At 35.8% G+C, this 20,722-nt stretch overlaps 1 protein-coding gene across 3 annotated transcripts in view; it reads left to right on the top strand.

Annotated features, from left to right (window-relative positions):
• GLRB (glycine receptor beta) overlaps positions 1 to 20,722 on the top strand; it is a 51,837-nt gene that overhangs the window by 16,320 nt on the left and 14,795 nt on the right. For 2 of the 3 annotated variants that reach the window (XM_027456598.3, XM_072037367.1), the window contains exons 5-8: positions 6,981 to 7,210; positions 9,927 to 10,009; positions 12,189 to 12,329; positions 15,731 to 15,883. In XM_027456598.3, the coding sequence (XP_027312399.1) occupies positions 6,981 to 7,210; positions 9,927 to 10,009; positions 12,189 to 12,329; positions 15,731 to 15,883 (607 nt within the window). The remainder of the gene's footprint in view (positions 1 to 6,980; positions 7,211 to 9,926; positions 10,010 to 12,188; positions 12,330 to 15,730; positions 15,884 to 20,722) is intronic. The other variant, XM_038178814.2, reaches the window with a different exon arrangement.

Raw genomic sequence — 20,722 nt, 5'->3', positions numbered from 1 at the left:
CTTAAATTTAAACATATGCAATGGCTGAAGCATTTTTTAGCAGCTTGGACAGAAATTTCTGTTTCTGTGCTAGGAGGGAATAAAGGATTTAGATTTGATTGCAAATGATAGCAAGTCAGCAAATGGCATTAGCAGGAAGTGATATTAAAACAAAGAATGTAAGTTTGCTGAAGATACTTTGAGATTTATTTCCTGAAAACAAAAAGGGGACTGAAGTTTAAAGGAGCAGGGAGGAAGAACAGGAAAGTAGGAGTGAGATACATGTCTAAGATGGCAGGTATATTAGGCCAGATGGCCCTTTCAAGTTTTTTGAATTTATTACATGCTTTAAAAAGTGACTTTTACAGAGGCTTTTTTACAATTCACCCACATCCAAATAGTAACAAAACATGAGTGTAAGGGGTGTGCCTTGACCCCCCAAACTAAGCATCTTCTCCACTGCAATGCATGTATGCCTGCCTGTGAATTCCTGTCTCGTTGCTCACAAATTTACTAGGATGTTCAGCAAGATAAGTCATGCGCTCCTTCATATTTCAGAGCTTCAGACACCAACCTCAACTTAATTTATGCTTTTACTTAGATTTCTATGTCTAGCCCATCATTGTGATATCTAAGCATGTTAATGTGAAGCCCGATTTACTTCTCGGTTCCCTTCATGTGTCAGAGGACATTGTCAGAGGCACTGACAAAAGAGTTAGTTGATTTGTTCTTACATACATCACTTGGGAAGCCTTTTGTCCTGGAGTATAGGATTCTATGGACATACAGGAATTGCTGCTCTCTTGAGCATAGGCTGGTACTTGTCTTCACATGGTCTGGATAATGCACCAGACAGCAACAAGTCCCTCGGTCTTGGAGACAACTGGTACCTCCATAATCACAGAAAAAGTGTTTCCGGTAGCTGAGTACTCAGTTCTATGACGGACCAGTGGAGCCTCCTGAATTCAGAAAGGAGAGATATTTGCACACAGTAATGGAACTGCTGAAAAAGGTTCCTCAGTGCTGGAGAAGAAGGTAGCTGTCTGCATCTTTACTGTGTCAGGCATTAGTGTGAGTCATGAGGAATATTGATTTCTTGACTGATTCTCTAAAATTATCAGCAGCTACTAAACTGGTTGAAGTGATATCATTACTGATAAAATAAGCTGTGAAATAATACAGTTGTAAGTATTCAGTGAATGATGTATTGTGATTTTTGGCTCTGTAGCCACTTCTGGCTGCGCTAGCTAAATTCAGTTTTTCTGCAAAAATCTGCATGGGGATAAAACATCCTGTTTGACCAAGCTAAAGGCACGTTCTGCTCCATATCAGCATTCGTTTTGCTGGGTGATTGAAGGGTGGGGGAAAATAACCATGAGTGCCAGGTGATTGGAAATGAGGTGGTGGGGGTGGTGGAGGACCCAACAAAAAAATGGGTGCAGTGCCTGTTACAAAAGGCCATTAGGTATGCAGATTTCCTTTCAGTTCGGGAGGCTGCTAAAGAAGTGCAGAAGGAGATAACCTTCAGTAAGGTGTAAGATGATCCACTCTCAGACCACTCTCTGAAATAGGCAACTCTATCCATGGAATTAATGTCTGGAACCTCTAACCTGTAAAGAGGCCCCTGCAGTGTTCCTTGTCATCATATCATGGTGGCTGGTTCCTTGCATAATTCAGGAATCCCACAAAGTTTCAGGAATCTCACACAGACACAGCTTCTCTAAAAAATACAGTAACCAGTGATTCAGTTTTTTCACCAACTGTAGCCAGGCCAAAAATCCCAAATGACACGTATTCAAAAATAGCATGTAGTAGAAAACCTTCAAGAGTGTCATTAAACTTATATAAATGCTGAAGACTGGGGGCTCTTTGCAGATATTAAGAGAAAGTACGATGAACAATAAGAACTTGATGCAACTGATCTTTGACACAAGGACCAGCATTTTTTCTTAGCTTTGTATTTCCTTTTTTTAATCTCATGTAACAATAATGTGTCTCCATCATCTGGGATTGATGAGTACAGCAGACATGGAGAGAAAGGCGCATTCTGCTAAAGATTACATGTTTAGACAGGTTGCACAATCTGTTCCAGCTGAAAACAAGGCAGTCATTGGACAAAAGCCAGTATATTAAAGCAGAGACAGATCAGGAGGCAGAGGTGGGTGCTGAGACAAGAACTTTATTCATTCAGGGTTAAAACGGGAAATAAAAGTGTGGCTAGACTGAGGGCAAGGAAGGCCAGAAACAGTCTTACTGGGACCAGACCTCTGCAGCCTGTCCTCTGTGGGCATGAGTTGTCCAGCAGTAGATCAAACTGATTGTCATTATCAACATCCTTTGACTGGCTAATGACAGGGGAAATGATTTTATGACTTAATGTCACATTCCCTGTTCTGCTCCTTTGATGGGGATCAATTATTTTTTTCTTTCTGTCCTTCTAGTCCCAGAACTATTGGTTTTCTTAGCTATGCAGTTGGCTCATCATCAACAAAAAAGAGAAGAGATGACCTTCTGCTGATGTGGAGTCCACTTAGTTTTAAGAGAGAAGGGAATTTCTCTGTACAAAAGCATCAACAAGCTTGAATCAAGATTAGTGGAGGCATGGCCCAGAAGTCTATATTGCTTTATTCAAACTCCCATGAAGAAAAAGAAGGGGAAATATTTGCTCCATGTCTAGAAAAAGTAGGGTTCATGTTGTATTGTTGAGTACTAGAGATAATTACAACCTTTTCATACATGCATCAAACAGGTAAACTGGAAGGAAAGGAAAGGAAAGGAAAGGAAAGGAAAGGAAAGGAAAGGAAAGGAAAGGAAAGGAAAGGAAAGGAAAGGAAAGGAAAGGAAAGGAGAGGAAAGGAAAGGAAAGGAGAGGAAAGGAAAGGAAAGGAAAGGAAAGGAAAGGAAAGGAAAGGAAAGGAAAGGAAAGGAAAGGAAAGGAAAGGAAAGGAAAGGAAAGGAAAGGAAAGGAAAGGAAAGGAAAGGAAAGGAAAGGAAAGGAAAGGAAAGGAAAGGAAAGGAAAGGAAAGGAAAGGAAAGGAAAGGAAAGGAAAGGAAAGGAAAGGAAAGGAAAAAGTTAACTACAGAGTGAGTAATAATTTGTACAGCTAAAATGGAGGAAAGCTTCCAGTGAGCTCCCTTCATCTGAACTCATGTAACTTGTTTCCTTCTAGTACTTGTCTGGGATTCCCATGCTAACTCTGCTTTTGATTTTGCAGATTTGTGGAAAAATACAGTGGTTATGCCACACTTAGAAACTGTTACAGACCAGTCAGAGATTCCTAGGGATAGGTCCTTTGTGTTATAAATACCCATGAGGCTATAATATTTTAGCTGTACTAATGATCTGTCCCTTTGTCTACACAGGCTATCCTCAGGGTTTGTATTTGCACTGTAACATTTCTTCTCAGACTCAAATGGCAAAACACTTTTTTCTCCTTTACTTTAAAACCTTTTCACTACTTAATTAATCTATTTATTTATTTATTTATTTTAGTATTCATGTGCTTAAAATAAATTTCAGTTTTCTTCTTTTAGTTTAAAAAATCCCGTTTTCTACTTTACTGCTCTGTTAAAAGAGAGTGCTCTACTCCTGCTCCGTTAACAGAGACTGCTTTTATGCTTCCTTTCTTTGTATCATTGTAGTTGATATAGAAAAAGCTTTTCATGGTCTAGTGTTGCTCCAGTTTGCAGAGAGAGAAGTGTTGGCTATGCCTAGATTCTGGCCTGAAGAGTATTTCTGGCCATATGCCCACTGTGTAGGTTACATTTGAAATATTTCCTAGAAGGCCTCCCCTTTTGACATCTCTGAAAAACAACTTGCCTTCTGTTGGGAGTTTCACAGCAAAGCAAAGCCCCGTAGAACAATTCAGTGATTCTTTTTTTACCTCCCAGGTCCTCCTCACTCCAATGGTGACTCTTTTTTTCACCCTAGTTTCAGGCTTTGCAATTGTTATGTGACTGACTCCCTTTTATTGTAAAATGTTGATCATTCTGCAATATTCAAAGAACATCTGTAAAATGTATAGGAGGAGGAAGGCCATGTGTCTTATGCAGAACATTTCTTCAGCACACATTGAGCCTAACTGCAGTGCACATTGTGAACCTGAAAGTTTGTTTCCCAAGGCTTAGAGGACTAGTTGCAGGCTTCTTCCAAAATGGATTATACCAGATCACAGCCTGACATATGCTGTATTATTTTGTATTCTGCTAAAAAAAGCCCTTCTGCACATTATTGTCTGTAGCACCAGTTCTGTCTCCTGACATCTCTTTCCTTCTCTGGACATTTTCTGTATTGCCTCAAATATGGGGTCAACTTCCTTTCCAAGTACAGTGTCAGTTTTCTAGTCATTTAGGTAGATTTTTTTTACCTATTTTACGGGGAATTCTCTTCCATTGACTCCAGTGGGAATAGAATCAAGTTCTTAAACTGTCACTACAGCCCATTGTTTGGTATACTAAAGATCATTTGTAATAGAGCAAGGAAAGAAGTAAAATACCACCCACCTGATCTTATTACCAATTCTTATTTTGACAGTGCATTCTGATTTGCAGTGATTTAAACATCTTCTTCTGAATTAGGGACTGACCACAGCCTCCATTCCCCAATCCCCTGAGCTGCTCAGGAAGTGGAGAGAAGGGGGAAGGTGTTTTTAGTTTGCTTTTCGTTTCTTACTGTTGTAGTCCACTAGTGATAGGTAATAAATTTAATTAATCTCCCTACACTGAGTCTGTTTTCCCTATCACAATGGTTGTTGAGTGATCTCCCTGTCCTTATCTCAGCCCTTGACCCCTTTCTATCATATTTTGTTCCCCTTTCCCTTTGAGGAGGGGGAGTGAGAGAGCAGTTGGGGTGGAGCTCAGATGCCCAGCAGGGTAAAACCAGCACAATGCTTAAGCTGAAGGCAAGTGTTGGATAGTGCTTATCATTTGCCTGTGGCTGTAAGATTTTTTTGTTTGTTTGTTTTGTTGTTAAAATGAGGGTAATGCACTTGTTTATGGGGAAATTGATTTTCATATTATGCTTATGAATTTGTCCAGTGTGTAGTATTTATCTCATATGGTAGAAAATAATTGTTTTCACAGAGACAAGAAGTCCATCTGGAATAGGAACTTCAGAAACAAGCAAATAATTTTTCGATTATCTATATATAATTGAAAAGATGCACTCTGAGATAATGACCTGAATTCCCTCATATTCTGAAGTTTCTCTGTGAAAGCCTTCCAGTACTAAGTCACTTTATGTCATCCGTTATTTTATACTGCTTCTTTACTTTGACAGAATGATATAGGCCTTCGTGTAAAGAAAAATTAGACCACATATATTTTTTGTTTCAAAAACAGACTGCTAAAGAGTAACATTTCTCTCAGAACTATGCATATTAATAAATGTTGCTTCACATCTTTACACTTAGTCTTTGTCCTTTGCTTTTCATCACAATGTAGTGGAAAAACACATTACACAGCTTAGTATTTTAGTGTAGTAAAGAAATACCTGGGCTGATCTGAGTGGATAACTGGACATGGGAAGGTGGGCACTGTGTTCCAATTAACCGCATAAATCAGTGGGGTAAACTATTCTGCATGAGGTCTTAACCAAATGAAATCCTTCCTGTTGGAGTGAGCATGAGTCTCTAAATGCGGCACTTGGTTTGGACTGTAAATATAGGCATTATAGTAAGTACTATAGAAGAGAACTTGCACTGTATCAACACTAAAATGTGTAAGAGGACACTAACTTGTACAGCATGCCTTTATAAGATTAGTTTGCCATGTTGAATACACTGATAAATCAAAAATATGTCAAGAACCTTCACAGATACTGAGCGTTTCGTTATAATTGTAAAACAGTAGCAGTTCATATCTCAGGTTGCTTCTTTGTGCTTAATAGATAATTACAAAAACCAAACCAAACCAAAACAAAACTCACCATAGAATACGAATAGGAAAACCAGAGATACAGTTACATTAAATAAAGAATTTTATTTTTGTCTTACTTTGTTTAACAATGCCTTTTTTTTTCTTGGTATGTGATCTGCCTAGTTTACATTTACATAAACAAGAGGCATTGGCTTAAATGTAAATGTGAAAAGCAAAAAGACTTACATGTAAGACTGAAAAATCATAACTGACATACTGGGTCAGATTTTTCCTTTGGATGCACACAGCTTTCACTGAGGACAGAACGCATGTGGGTATCGTTTTGCCCTAAGACACATGCTACTCCAATTCCCAAAGGCAAAATTTGGTTCTCATTGAACGTGGCTCTACTACTGTCCATACTTGAGCAAAACTCCTGCTGAATTCAGAGGAAAAATTCCTCTATGTAAAGTCTTGATTTTGTCTTGATTTTTGTGACCTTTTCTGCACCTGCTTTTATACATGCTACCTTAGCTGCATGCTGTCCTCAGTTTTCCTACAAAAATAGCCCCAAATCACTATTACAGGTCCCAAGGATGTGTTCTCTGTGTGTAGTTTAAAATCTGCTATCTACCTGGTGGGTTTTCTGCTTTTATAGATGGGCACATTGCCATCAGTGTGTCACCTAGCTGACTGTAGAATAAACTGGAATTTACACTTTCAGGATATGTTGATAGAAGTGATGCTGTGCCTGCAGCTGCAGTAATTCAGTGTAGTCATGCTATGGCTCCCTCTGCATTGCTGCCTGCTTTTATTTATGCCTATGTAACTTGGCTACTATCAGAGGGGATGCAAAAAGCATCCTGGGTGGACAACTTGGTCCTTTTTTAAAACAAACAAACAAAAAAGTTATTGTATTCAAAGTATAAAACATAGTCTACCTTTTTGTAGTAAATTTTATTAAAATTGACACTTATTAATGCTGCTTGAATAGTGATTACTATCTATGTGATAGAAAAATCAGGGCATAAATTATTTTTCTTTAGTGAATCTGATATAAAGGTCTTCTTCTTCTTTTTTTTTTTTTTTTTTTGGAGGGGCGTAGACTTTTGGCTGCTCTAATACATATGTATTTTTCTTGCCAGGATTATAGAGTCAACATCTTTTTAAGACAGAAGTGGAATGACCCTAGACTCAAACTACCGAATGATTGGAGGGGTTCGGACACACTGACAGTGGACCCAACAATGTTTAAGTGTCTTTGGAAGCCAGACTTGTTCTTTGCAAATGAAAAAAATGCTAACTTCCATGATGTCACTCAAGAAAATATCCTTCTCTTTATATTTCGGGATGGAGATGTATTAGTCAGCATGAGGTATTTTACTGAAATATTTTTACTCTTTCTTTTTTTTAGTGAATTAATGGCTTGATATGAGATACATACACTGTTAGATTAGTAACACATAACAGTTTTTAGCTAATATTTAAATATATATGGCCATTATTAAATAATGATCTGCTAAATGAAATGTATGAAAATAAACCAGAAGGAGTTTCAAAGCATGTGAATTGATAGCCCAGCAAGTGCTAAAAATTTGAAATGTATATACATTCATCTATCATGTTAAAATAACACATTAAATAAACTAGTATTAGGAACAACATTTAAACACTGTTGATAATTGTCAAGATTCCTGGAAGCATAATGAAATGGATGAGATCTCTGAAGTAAAGCCTTCAGCAAAGCAACGTAATTTTCTCACCACTTGAATTTCTACATCAACTAATGAAAATGATGATTACTTACTAATGATATAAGGAAAGGCAGATATTACAAAATTTGCATTATAAATGTTTTGTAAAAGTACTAGGACATAATCCTGATTAAGGTCTGTGCCTTAGTGGATATAGAAGGTCCTGAAATATTTAATTTTATTGCAATTTATGCATACTTTTTTGTGGTTTTAATTTTATTTGTCAGTGTACACTATGCCATAAAAACAGTCATTCACTGAAAAGAACAAATTGAATTGATTTCCCAAAATCACTGCTACTTTACCACTTAGAGGGAACATCTGAAATTATGCATTACTTCTTTGTTCCCATAGTAGAAGTGGCTCAAAAAAAAAAAAAAAAGAAAGAAAATGGGAAGAGTCTGGTGTGTTTTTTTGCCCATTCTAAATCCAAGGATGAGAAAAGTCAATCTCAAGACTTTTGTAGGCAGCAATCAGAAAAGGAAATAAATTGAAGAACAGAAGCATTTCATTTGGCTCACTCCAAAGGTCCTGGTTCTGATTTCAATTGTTTATGTTGCAGTTTTTGAAGTCTGTTGAAATTCTTATTTCAAAAATGGAAAATCACTTTCAGCTACAAAAATAATTTCTCATTTGAAACAGCAAAAGTTAAGTGAAATGATGAAAGCATTTCAAGCATTTTTCCAAAATGGAGCTATTTATAAATAAGTTTATTTCAGTGAATGTGTTTGGTTAGTGGATTGTAAATTTTTCAGTGAATACTAATAGAAGCGTTTCTGATGGAAAAATATTTCTCCTTAAACTTCTATATGCCAAAATCAAATTCAATATAGTTTGAAAATAATGTCTAGCTCTACAAATGTTCTGTTGATTTTACTAATTCACTGTGTTCAGAAATGATACTGATGAAGGTAAGATTAATTTTTTGGCATACTTATGTTTGGTAGCATGCTACTAAAATTACCATTTTTGAAAATGTATATTGCTATGCCTTGACTTTTTAGTTTACAGAAGTATTATCACATATATGAATTGAATCTCCAATTATCAACATATATGAATGAGAAGATACATGTGAGAGAAAGTTGTTGCCTGCCTAAATAACTAGGAATTAGGAAACTGAATGTAGGAATAAGCAGTAAGTGTTCACATGGAGGAAAATAAGTAGTGGACTCCTGTAGAAAAATCTGTTCTGCTGTTCCAGATAAATCACCTGGAAAAAGGTGAACAGTGAATTGGTGAGCGCTTGTGATGGTGCTAAGTTATGCAGAATAGTAAGGAAAGAGACAACAGGGAGAATTACAGAGAAATCTAATGTCTAAGCAACAAAGTTAGAGATGAAATTCAATGTAAATAACTAAGAAATTATGCAAGTTGGGAAAAAGTTATTCTAACTTTATATATAAACTGGTGGGTTTGAGTATTACCATGCAGGAAAAAGACCCTTGGGTAATAATGCTTAGTTCTCTGAAAATGTCAGCTAACTGCTCAGTATTCACTGAGAAAGTGCTGGGGATTCTAGGATGTTGAAAAGATATGGAACAGCATCCTTTATAAAGAAAAGCAAATCAAAGCAGATCTTTTCACATCAGGAAAAACAGTAATTAAGGTGATTGTATGGAGATATCAAATAGAACAGAAAGAGTAGATGGATGGTGATTATTTACCTTTTTTTTTGCAGTAAAAGAATTGTGAGACAGGGTCAAGACAGATGCAAGGAGACCATTAGGGTGTGCAGGATAGTGTGTTCCTAGCTGCAGAATGCTATGTATGATTAAAGTGTACATGGATTCCAGAAAGCAATTGGAAGCAAGCAGCTTCTGGAAGAACAAAAGTCTGTCGAGCTCTCTTAAATACTGAAGGATCACTTCTGGTTTAGGAAGTCCTTGAGGCACAACTTTAAGAAGGCTGTTGGAGAAATGTCATTTCCTGATTGCTCTAGTCTCATATTCTTCCTCAGGAGTCTGCCACTAGCCACTGCTGGAGATGGGTTTCTGTTCTGTATGGAGCTTTGGTTTGCTTATTCTTAAAAATTATGTCTTCTGCCATCTATTATTAGTCCTATAATTTGTGAAATACTGTATGTTTAACACTCTATATAAAACTGTATTATCAGACTACTAGAGATACTTAAAATTTCTGGTAGAGATATTTAAATTACAAACTGCTACTTAAAATTGTTGTTCATTTTTTCTACTATTTTAGAAGCTGAAAGTCAAATATCTAAGGTGTGTGTTTTTTTTTTTCTTTTATTTATTTATTTATTTTTTTTTTCTTGCAGTCTGCTACTTACAGGGCAGCTCACTCTGTTTTAAAATTCCATTTCTGTATTTTCAGATTGTCTATTACGCTGTCATGCCCTTTGGACTTGACCTTGTTTCCTATGGATACACAGCGCTGCAAGATGCAATTGGAAAGCTGTATGTAAATCTTTTTCTGCATAAAAACAGTTGTCTTCTAGGCATGGCTGAGAATCAAACCAAAATGATCAATTCTGTATTGTTTGTGTCAGTGTTTTATAATGAATCTTGAAATTAGCATTCACTGATTCCTACCAACATATAAAAATGTTTCTTGTGGCTATGGCACCATGCACTTGTTGTTTAGCTTTTGCTATCAAACACTATGACAACTGATCAGTATTACAAAAATGTATTACAAAAAGTATTACAAAAATTTAATCAAATGGAAACACAAATCTTTTGGAATAAAGAATACACAGTTTTAACTTACACAACAGTTTTAACTTACACAACCCGTGCTTCTGTGTACATTGTCAGGGTCCAATTTATCTCCTTGCATTGATGATGAACAGTATTACTTGAATCTCCTGGGAAACATCAAGGTTAATCAAAGCAGAGCAAGGCATCCTGGTGGGGACTAGGGCAATAATAATGATATCAGAGCTCTACCATTTAGTTTTGAATTGCTAGCCTTTACCCTTAGAAGTGCAATGTGTCCATAGTATTAGTGTTTTGCCCGTCTCTGATATGTATATACATTAGCTGAAGTAAACTCTTATAGTAAACTCAAATCAACTTGTGGTTGACCTAGAATTAGTAATATCAATGGAAGTTAGTTAAAACTTAACCATCTTTGTAATCAACTTTATTTAAACAACTTTACTCTCTCCATGCTGTGTTACTGTTTTCAAATTTGGGAGGAGGAATGGATTTTCTGCTCATTTGCAAAGATTTTATGCACTAAACTTTCTTCTATCTTTTTATTTCATTGTCTAAACTAAGAATTGTACCCATGACCCACAGTCTCCCTTCGAGTTCCAGTGGTGGGCCTGCTTCCTCTGTTAGCCATTGGCAATTTTATTCCACTAAAATATTTTAAAATCACATTTTTTCCTGGTTGTTAGATTTCCAAAACAAAAGAGGCTGCCATTTTTTACCAAACAGTTCCCTGTATCTGCAGTTATGATCACCAATTCTACACATTCCCTTTAGAAGAGATTTTCACTATCCAGTAATTGTATTATAAAAGATCTTAGTGTGTTTGTGATTTGCTGCATGTTGTAAAGAGGTGAAACTGATTGTATGAATCAAACATTAGAACAAGTAATTTTTTTTTATATTACTTTCAGCATGGAGCTTTGAGATGTGATTTTATTAAGTTATTGTTGATCTTAGAGAAGTTGGATTATAGACAGTTTAACTTTTTAAATGACAGCCATTTTTCAAAGATAAAAAACCATCTCTCCAATGCCTCCAGAACAAGAATGGTTCCTTAAACATTTCTCAGAGTCTTTGAATTGGGAACCACTACATCCCAACTTTTTTACATTTCCCCATCTCTGTTCCCATTTAACACACACTATCTCTGTATTCAGTTAATCCTTAATAAACAGAAGGTAGCAGAAAAACAACATGTAAAATCATGATTATGGCTGCATATTTAGTTAATACTGCTTTATGTTTGAATATTATAAGCCTAACTTTCACTGCCTCTCACTTAGTGGTGTTGTATAAAGCATGGTTTATACATAATAAAGCATTGGCTCTCAAATGTATGTGGAGGTCTGTCCATATTCAGGACAGATCATGAAGGCACAGAGGCACTGAATTGATTTCAGTAGGGTTATGCATCTACTTAAATTCCTGGTTATGCATTTCCTAAATGTCAGTGTTTTCATCAATCAGGGCCTTTAATGTTAACAACTAAGCAGAAAAGTTGTTTTACACAAAAGCCAAGATTCATCACAGTAATTAGGTGCATTGTTACATTTTGTTGAAGTTCCTAGGACTTGTGAGTGTTGTTGAAGTTCAGTATATTTTTCATGCTTTGCTGAAGTAGAGTGTGAATGAATATGTAAACTTCAAAGCTGTGGATTGCTTTATTTGTTTGGACAGTGAGCACTGTCATGAACACCTCTTAATCAGTGTAATATTGCTAATAACGTAATATTACACCTGTCATCTATTAATTTAGATCTACATAAAAATTCAGTTGTATATTATTTCATGTTTTGTCTAATTTTTTGAATGGGAAGCAGAAAGAAAGAGTAAAAGAAATAATGGTACATACATGCTAGATTTTAATACTGGAAACACTGATTAAGATGGTCTTTATTATTTCATTTTGTTCTTGTAGTTGGTTACACGACTGATGACTTACGTTTCATCTGGCAGTCTGGAGATCCTGTACAACTAGAGAAAATTGCTCTGCCTCAGTTTGATATTAAAAAGGAGGATATTGAATATGGTAACTGTACCAAGTATTATAAAGGCACAGGTAAGTAATCAAAGTGTTTTCCTTGGTAAAAACTTTAAGCTTCCTTCAATTACTGTTTATGGGTAATGATTAATACCCATAAACATCGATATTACCCATAAACATGGGTTCTTGCCTTACATTTTATGGGAGGAAATAGATTACTTGTAACTTACCAGTAGTTCATATCATAGTAACAATCACATATAATAATTACTGCAAACAAATTCAAATACAGAAATGTCTAAGTTAAAGGTGAAATTAAATGTTTGTATTGGTTTTGCTTACATCTTCCGATCTTTCCATCACCATTTTGTTTCTATAGTCCTGATAACTTTTTATGCTTGTAATATCGAACTTTTCTGATAGACATTTCATGTAGAATTATGTGATATGCAGCAAATAAGGATAATTTTGGTTTTCTGGTCAAACTTTTGTTCAAAAAGTAGATAACATTAGAGTATAACTTCAAAAGCTTCCCTCTGCAGGTTCTTCCTTTCTCTAAGTGTTCTTGAAAGTGTGTCACTATAGAAAGCTGTTTGCAGTCTAAACACAGAGCTATTTGATCTATATTTCTTTAGTCCTGTGGTTGTTTTCTGGGAGTAGGTACAAATTTCTACAATGGTTTCTGTATTCTGGCTTTAATGATTAATCTTTTCTACCTTGATTGATTCCTGCTTATAATTATATCCAAACTGCTCACATACTGTGGCAAACACAAGACTTCCTATAATACTTGAAGTCAGCAGGATGTATTTTAGTCAGTGCTGTTGCATCATATGCACAAATCTTCCATTAAAACTCTACAAAGATGGCTGTGGTGCTGAAGCATCTTTGTAATTTTCTTGCTGAATATTCAGCTGCAGTTGTTCTTGAGAGATCTCAGGTAACATTAATAGGGCTTGGAGTTACGGAATTTAGTTTGAAAAAGATAATTAAAATTTATTTCATTTTTTTAAACTGCAAAATGAGTGAGTTTTTAGCCTACTAACTACACAATTCAGTGTCTCAGGTATTTACATTTATAAATAGTATGAAATTATCCCTTCTCAGGAAAATGCTGCACTGGGGAAAGCACAACCAATAACTAGAAGGCATTCAAATCTAAGTCTAGAAATGGTAGAAGTTTACTTAGGAGTGAGAAAAATAATTTAGTCTTAAATAAATAATGATTTTACTGAAAAAAATAGGCTACAAAATAATGGAAAATTAAATGGATCAATCTTGCGGTTCCCAAATAATATTCAGAAACATGGGAAAATGGGATGCAATGTAAAGAGATTTGCATTTTATTTGAGGGAAAAAGGGAATATTTACTCCACATTGCTATCTTGTAACTGTGTTTTCAAATTTAGCATAATTTTATGTTTTGTCCTAAGTCTGAAGTTAAATATTTAAAAAATATTTGGATAGTTTAAGCATTTTTAGGATTTTTAGTACATTAAAGAAAAATGTAAGAATTACTCACTGCACGCTTTACAGTTAAACTGGAAAGAAACTAGCATTGCTCTTTCAAGTTTCAACACCTTGTGGTCACAAGGTAAAATGACATTGTACAAAGTGCTCAACACAATAGTCACATTGTTGTGTGTGCATGTGATTTGAACATTAAAGAAAGGACATTAGAGAAACATCAGAATTAGTGGAATGACATTACATTTAACAAAGTTTTCATAATTCTTTTGTTGCTAATCCTTTTTGTTTAAAACTGGAGATTATCCATGTTAATCTTATAATCAAGACTGGAATTAACATGTCATTAATGCAATTTGGACATTTTGGTATGCTGAAATATTTCAAAGGCTATTTTCAGGATTCAGTAACTGTGTGATTTACTTTAAATTCTTATATTGAAGGCGTTTCAAAAAGCAGTTTTTGCACACAATTAAAATTAACTCAGTTAAGGATTTTATCAGGTAATCAAGAGGCAGTGTTGCATGTACAAGCAAGTTTTCAAAATTACGGCTTATGCAGGAGATTCTTGCCAGCTGCAAAGAACTTAATCTTTTCCACCCATTTATGTCAACTGATGTTTTATAATACCTGCCTAAGTAGAAAGAGGGTCAGCAAATTTGGTGTGACTTTTTATGGCAATATATTGATTATTTAAGTTTGCAAATTGCCTATTCTTTGTTTACCAAAATGTATGACAGATCCAAAAAAGTCCACAGAAACTGAATGGTGAAGGCAACGGATATTCTCTGCCTGATGGAGGATGATACAAAGCCATACAGAATGCATTTCTGGCACAAAGCAAAGAAATAACTATTTTAAAGGTCACCCCCTGTTTGAATGTAAAACCTACCAATACCTAGAAACTATTCAGAAATTATACAGGTAGAATTTTCCAGACTACAGATCGTTGACTATGATAGAATGAACTGTAAAATACCATATAGTGTCTTCAACACAGCAAGGGTATATTTCCTTAATGTTTTATCATTTTGTTGTTTTAATTATTGCAGTTTCTAATAATATTTTAAGGTGACTTATCATTTGAGGCTACTTAGTTGATAAAAGATAGAAGATGAAGATAAATAAATATATTTTTGATAGATTCTACATTTTAAATTAGGTATGCACAAACTCTTTTTATTTACAGATATATACTGACTTGGGTTTTCTTATTGTTATAATGTAACATAGAAATGCCTTTTCCTTGTAATACAATAGTTTATGATGTTTTTACAATGTTATTGTGTTAATATTAACATAAAAATTCCAGTTCTGCTAAATGAGTGAAAATAGAAACACAGCTGTTTTTCTGGTTATCAAACTACCCAATCCTTTTGTTATCTCCAGCAAATCCCTACTATCTGTGGCTTTATTTGTTATTGAATTCATGTTATTAGACATTTTCTGAAACATTTGGTGCTTTAGTTCCTCATTTTAGAAGCTTTGAGGCAATATTCTTCACTTTCAAAATTTAATGTTTTTAGAGCCTTTTGTACAAAGTCTGTACCAATTTTAGAAGTTACCTATACCAGCTTTCAGTACTGGGAGAATCTCTGCATAGAATCATATTCAGGTCACCTCTTTCCATTCTAACCTTTCTAAACTAACTTTTTTTTTTTTTTTAAATTCCATGTTCTTCACAAATTAATGCTAAGTAGGATTTTCAGGTGAGTTTAAGCCAGTGTCAAGATGAAGCTGTAGCTGCTGTTTACTTCTGTGCTGTGAAAAGACAGAGGGTACCTTATAGATTACAGAGAGTATGACATGCCAAATCACAGTCGTAGGTTACATTGATCTGTACTTTGAATGCTTTTCAAATTGAACTTCTTGACTTTATAAAAAAAAAAAAAAATCAAATCAGTAAAGCTTTACTCCTAGGATAAGTAGAAAAGGCCTAGAAGATACTAATCTGAAAAGGTTGACCTGCAAAGCATATTAAACCTTAATATGCATTTATTTCTTTAAAGGTTATTACACTTGTGTAGAAGTAATCTTCACTTTAAGAAGACAAGTTGGATTTTACATGATGGGTGTTTATGCTCCTACACTGCTAATTGTTGTTCTGTCCTGGCTATCATTTTGGATCAATCCTGATGCAAGTGCTGCAAGAGTCCCACTGGGTAACCTGCATTCACACATACTGTCACAGTCCACTTAACACCATCGAGCCATTCTCAGTTGCTTTGAAATGACACTGGACACAGAAAGCAACTTCACTTCCATTATTTGCTCATCATTTTCACTGAAGCCTTCTCATTCCTAGTCCTGTAAAATCCACCTCCACATTGAAACTTTGCTTGATAATGGTTCCAGCACTTATGTGATGGGGACACTTCCTCTGCTTCTTGATACCTGGACAAATCTGATCTTATCTATGTGTGGGTGATGCTGCAGACACTGTGTCACACTGCAGTTTATAGGAATTTGAGCATTTAAAGAATGTTTGAAGTAAGAAAGCAGGATGATGATTAAGCTCTAAATAACTACCTCTTGCAGCAGGTTTTCTGAAGACTAATAGAAATGGAATAATGTAATGATGTTTGGAAGAGAATTAGCACAGTTGTTACCTGATGGGTTTTATTTCATTAGAGATTCATTTCATGAGGCACTTCAGCCTCTTGCTTTCATGCTGTGTAGCACAGCACAGTAGGCAGGCCCTTCATATATTACGAGATTGTAGGACATAGAGTTAATCAAAACAATATTATCTTAACTAATTAGATTTTACATGGGACTTCAGCTTGAGGGTGGCCCAACCTGCAGTCCCCAGGAACTTGGTGATGTGTAGAGCCAGGCTTTTGCATCCTGACATAAGTCCTGCGCAGCCTCACGTGCACAAACATGTGATGATACGCCCGTAGGGTCAGGACCTGCCCCATCACTGTCCCAGTCTGTGATCAGCAGAGGCTTGCAGTAGGGGGGAGCTGTAATCCCTGGGGAGTGGGAAGGGTTCCTGCCAAGTTTTGTTAAGTTGAAAAGTTCCCACATAATGCCCAGGTCTGTGTGCCGCTGCTCAGGTCATCTGCCATGCCTATTCCTTCTCCAGTGATATAACAACCAAAATAAACCAAGAGCTACACAAAATGTGGAGAACCATGACTGGAGTACTTGTTTTGGCTTCTCTGCCATGGTTGGCTGCCTTTCTCTTTTCTTTTTACAAAAACACCTTTTCATTACATTTTTAATAGGTATCTCTTTTTCAGAGGACTATTTCAAAACACAAAAATTATTTTTCTTGATCTGAAAATATTAATAATTATTAGTAATCGGGGAGGACTCACAATCTATATTAGTTAATAGCAAGAAACAAATACAATCTGTTACTTTCAAAAGTAGCAAGGATGCATTCCACAAGGTGAAACATAAGGCATTTTAAGAAAAAAGCAGTCTGAGGCAAATATACCATGCTTTAAATTAAAAAGATAGAAACAAGAACTGAAAATATTTTTCATGTAGTGATCTCTAATATGATCAAAATCTGAAGTGTATTTCTGCTTTTGTAATCCTGAACTTTAAATAGCTGACCAGTCAGGTTTATCAGTGATATATTACATTTATAAGAGGCATGGTGCTGATTTGTATAGCATTGAAGTTTTTATGACTAAACATGCATGCTTATTTATTTGTGTTTCTCTCTTTTTATTTATTATAAGTGTTTATTGGCTCCTTTTATATATTACCATTTCTGAAATAATGCATTTTCAAATATATTTACCATTGGCTTGGTTATGTGACTTTTTCTGTATCCCCAGAGAAGCAACAAACATTAAATCTGACCATCCTTTAGTCATACATCAGTACTTAGCTGTGCAAGTTGATAACACCCTCACTGGGGTAAGATTTATGTTTCTGCAGTTTGAAAGAGGGCAACAATCTAACTCTTCTAGCTACATCCTTGGAATAAAGTTGACCTTGAAATCAAACAAGATAAACATTTCTGTGAAGTGAATCATTTCAAGTGAATGATCTTGAACCCCTAAAGAAGTGTTACTAATAGTCATTACACTTTTAGTAGTTTGTAAAAGGTCTCATCTCAGAAGTTTCCAGGTGATTTAGGAATGCAAGATACTTTGCAAAAAGAAAAAAAGAAACCTCGGTATGATTTTGCAGTTTGGTTACTGTTCTGGGAAAAAGGTGTATTTTTGTTTGAAGTGTGTATTTTTGTTTGGGTGTGTCCATCTAGGAGCTAAATAAGTTGCAAGCCTTTTTTCCACCCATAGCATTGTATTCAATTAGATCATCTATTGGTAGGGAAATCCCCACAAAGGACATGTATCTGGAGAGCTCTGGCTAAGCGATATAAAGGCTGACATCTCTGAGTTCGTCTTTCTAATTACATGTTGGTGTCTCAGCTTTTAAAGATCCCTACAGAGGACTTTCCAGTTCTTTAAAAGTGGAAAGGGTGCCAGTATCTTTTTAAAAAACTACTCTTTCCTTCATTGCCTGGTGATCCCCAATGGGAGTAAGGTCTTCCCTGAAGCTATAGGCATCTGAGGGACTTCAGCTGTCCATCCAGCCACAGTGGCCTGAAAGAATGGAGCATTAGCATGGGCTGTAAGCAACCACATACCACAAAGTACCTCCTGTGACTGAGCACTTGGGGGTACAACAGAGTAATTAAATGCTTGGAGTAGTGATCAGTGATATATATACCTCACATACAGCGGACAGCCAGATGTGCCCTCCACAGGCCTGCCCGCAGCGCTATTTCAGTTCAACTCATTTCATTTTATAAGACTCTTGCAAATACAGGGTCTCAAAGGGAAGACCTGACCATATATTTGTAAACTGTAGTATGAAGAAGGATTGGCAAGCTTATGGCTTTTAGTTTACTAAATTTAATGAGAGAAGAGAATGTATTACAGATACCAAATTATAAGGAAAGAAGGGCAGAATGTTATATTTTCCAATAACATTAGTGAGATGGAGCCAGAACTATTTTAAAGCAGTAATATAAAAGACAAAACGCTATTTTATACAGCATGTAATTAACCTGTGGAATTCACTGCCAGGAGATAGTGCTGAGGCCAGTTAAATTTGATGGATTCAAAAAAGGGAGATTTATTTATCTGGCAGCATGTGCTGCAGTGCTTTGCTGGATTGGCACTTTGTGACACTATGCATATGTAACCATTGGTAGAATTTTTTACATAGTCACTGCACAATCATGTTTTCAGCTGCGAGCTAACTAACTTTTGTGATAAGGATGAAGAAGAAAATTCTTTGAGTGGATAATTTGGTTATTAGGTGTTTAATGCAGTCTTTCTCACATCAGTGAACTACAAATTGCATGCTGGCAGCTTGTCTCATCTAGTAAACTTACCTGTAAACAAGCCTGTAAACTTAAATTGTGTGGTTGTAAGTGAGGAGATCATTGAAGGCTGGATGTTGGTGACCTACTGAAAAAGAAAGAGGGAGGATGCAGTTTTTGCCTATGTGCAATCCTACCAAAAAATGCACTTTACCATTGAGAGAGATACCCCATTAGGAATAAAATTGTAGATGTATTTCCAAGAAAGGCCAACATTCCCTTTACATTTGAGGTCTGGATGAAAGAACTAATGTCCCTTCCCCTTAGTGCTTCCAAAGAAGAAAAGGGGGTTTATCCCTACCCCCTTCCTTTTTTTTTTTTTTTTTTTTTTTTTTAATATTTAATCTTGCAGTTTGTTTATTCATTCTCCTCACCCATGCTGGAGCCCTGGGCTTTGAATTGTGTTTGATAGGTACCTTGTACAGCCACTCTCAGAGGTGCAACTTAGAGCTCCATTATAGGGAGCAGTCTCTGAGGCCTGGCTGCTCTGATCTGGCAGCAGATGGCTGCTTGATGGAATATTTCTATCTTTACAGTTCCCTTGAAACCCAGAAGGTTTTCTGTGGTTTCTCTGACCCTGAGAATGAAGTTTTCATCCTAGTAACCGAAACAAGTAGAAGGTAGCAACAAAAACATGGGCATAGGCAGAGATGTCCTTTTTGTGCTAAAAGACAGTACAACCTTACTTGCACTTACCATTGCAGTTCATAATGATCCATAATTGGTGCTCAGCCAAAAACAATTGGTTGGTCGCCGAAAACAGAAAAATGGGGACTATTCTTTGCTCACTTTCCATACTTCCAGGCACGTTTGTACTTGAATGCATCAGATATAGTATTTTGAAATGAAGTCAGGGTGGACACTGTTTGCCATGTCATTCTGATCCAACATAGGACACCTGGCCATTCTCTATGATCACAATGGCCAAAAAAAAAAAAAAAAAAAGGCAAAAAAAAAAGCCCACTTTTCAATTTTATGTTGATAATACACATTTATAAATAAAACACCATAAGATTTTGTATTTTAAAATCATAACACTGTAGTCATTTCTTTATACTTCCTCTTCAGTGGCTTAGCAGCTAATAAGTTGCCCATCTGAGATTAATACCATATAAAGTATGTTACCAATCTTATTAAAATCTAAATTGGGACAGTAGCAAAAGAAAGCTTGATATTTATGATCAACTAGAATTTTATACTTGTATAGGCCAATTCAGATACTTTATTAACCTTCTCACATACTCGTTTACTTTAAATGGATCTGAAGAAAATGATCTCTCTATGAAATACAATTTTTTTAATGTTTAGGATAACACGTGTGACCTTTGTAGGAAACATAGTTATGGCTAAGTGAATATCTCCTTACAGCCAACATTTTCTGTAGTTGTTGATTACATTTCATGAAGCTACCCACTTATAATTGAAGGTGATTTTTATCATGAAAATTCAAAAAAAAAAAAAAGGGGGAACTTAGCTGGGAGGTCGAAATAAGTTTTCCCCATGTGACCACCATTTCTAAGGTTAGCTTTTTCAAAAGGTAGCTGTTCATGCTACTATTCCCATTTCACAGGTGCCTGTGGGGAATCTATGAGATCAGACTTGCATTTTGTCTCTTGTGATGTGAGCCCTGTGTTAGTGGTGATGTTTG

Source organism: Anas platyrhynchos, chromosome 4, assembly GCF_047663525.1.
Source record: "Anas platyrhynchos isolate ZD024472 breed Pekin duck chromosome 4, IASCAAS_PekinDuck_T2T, whole genome shotgun sequence".
Lineage (NCBI taxonomy): Eukaryota > Metazoa > Chordata > Aves > Anseriformes > Anatidae > Anas > Anas platyrhynchos.
The sequence above is the reverse complement of the archived record's forward strand: the minus strand, read 5'-3'. Positions and strand labels throughout refer to the sequence as shown.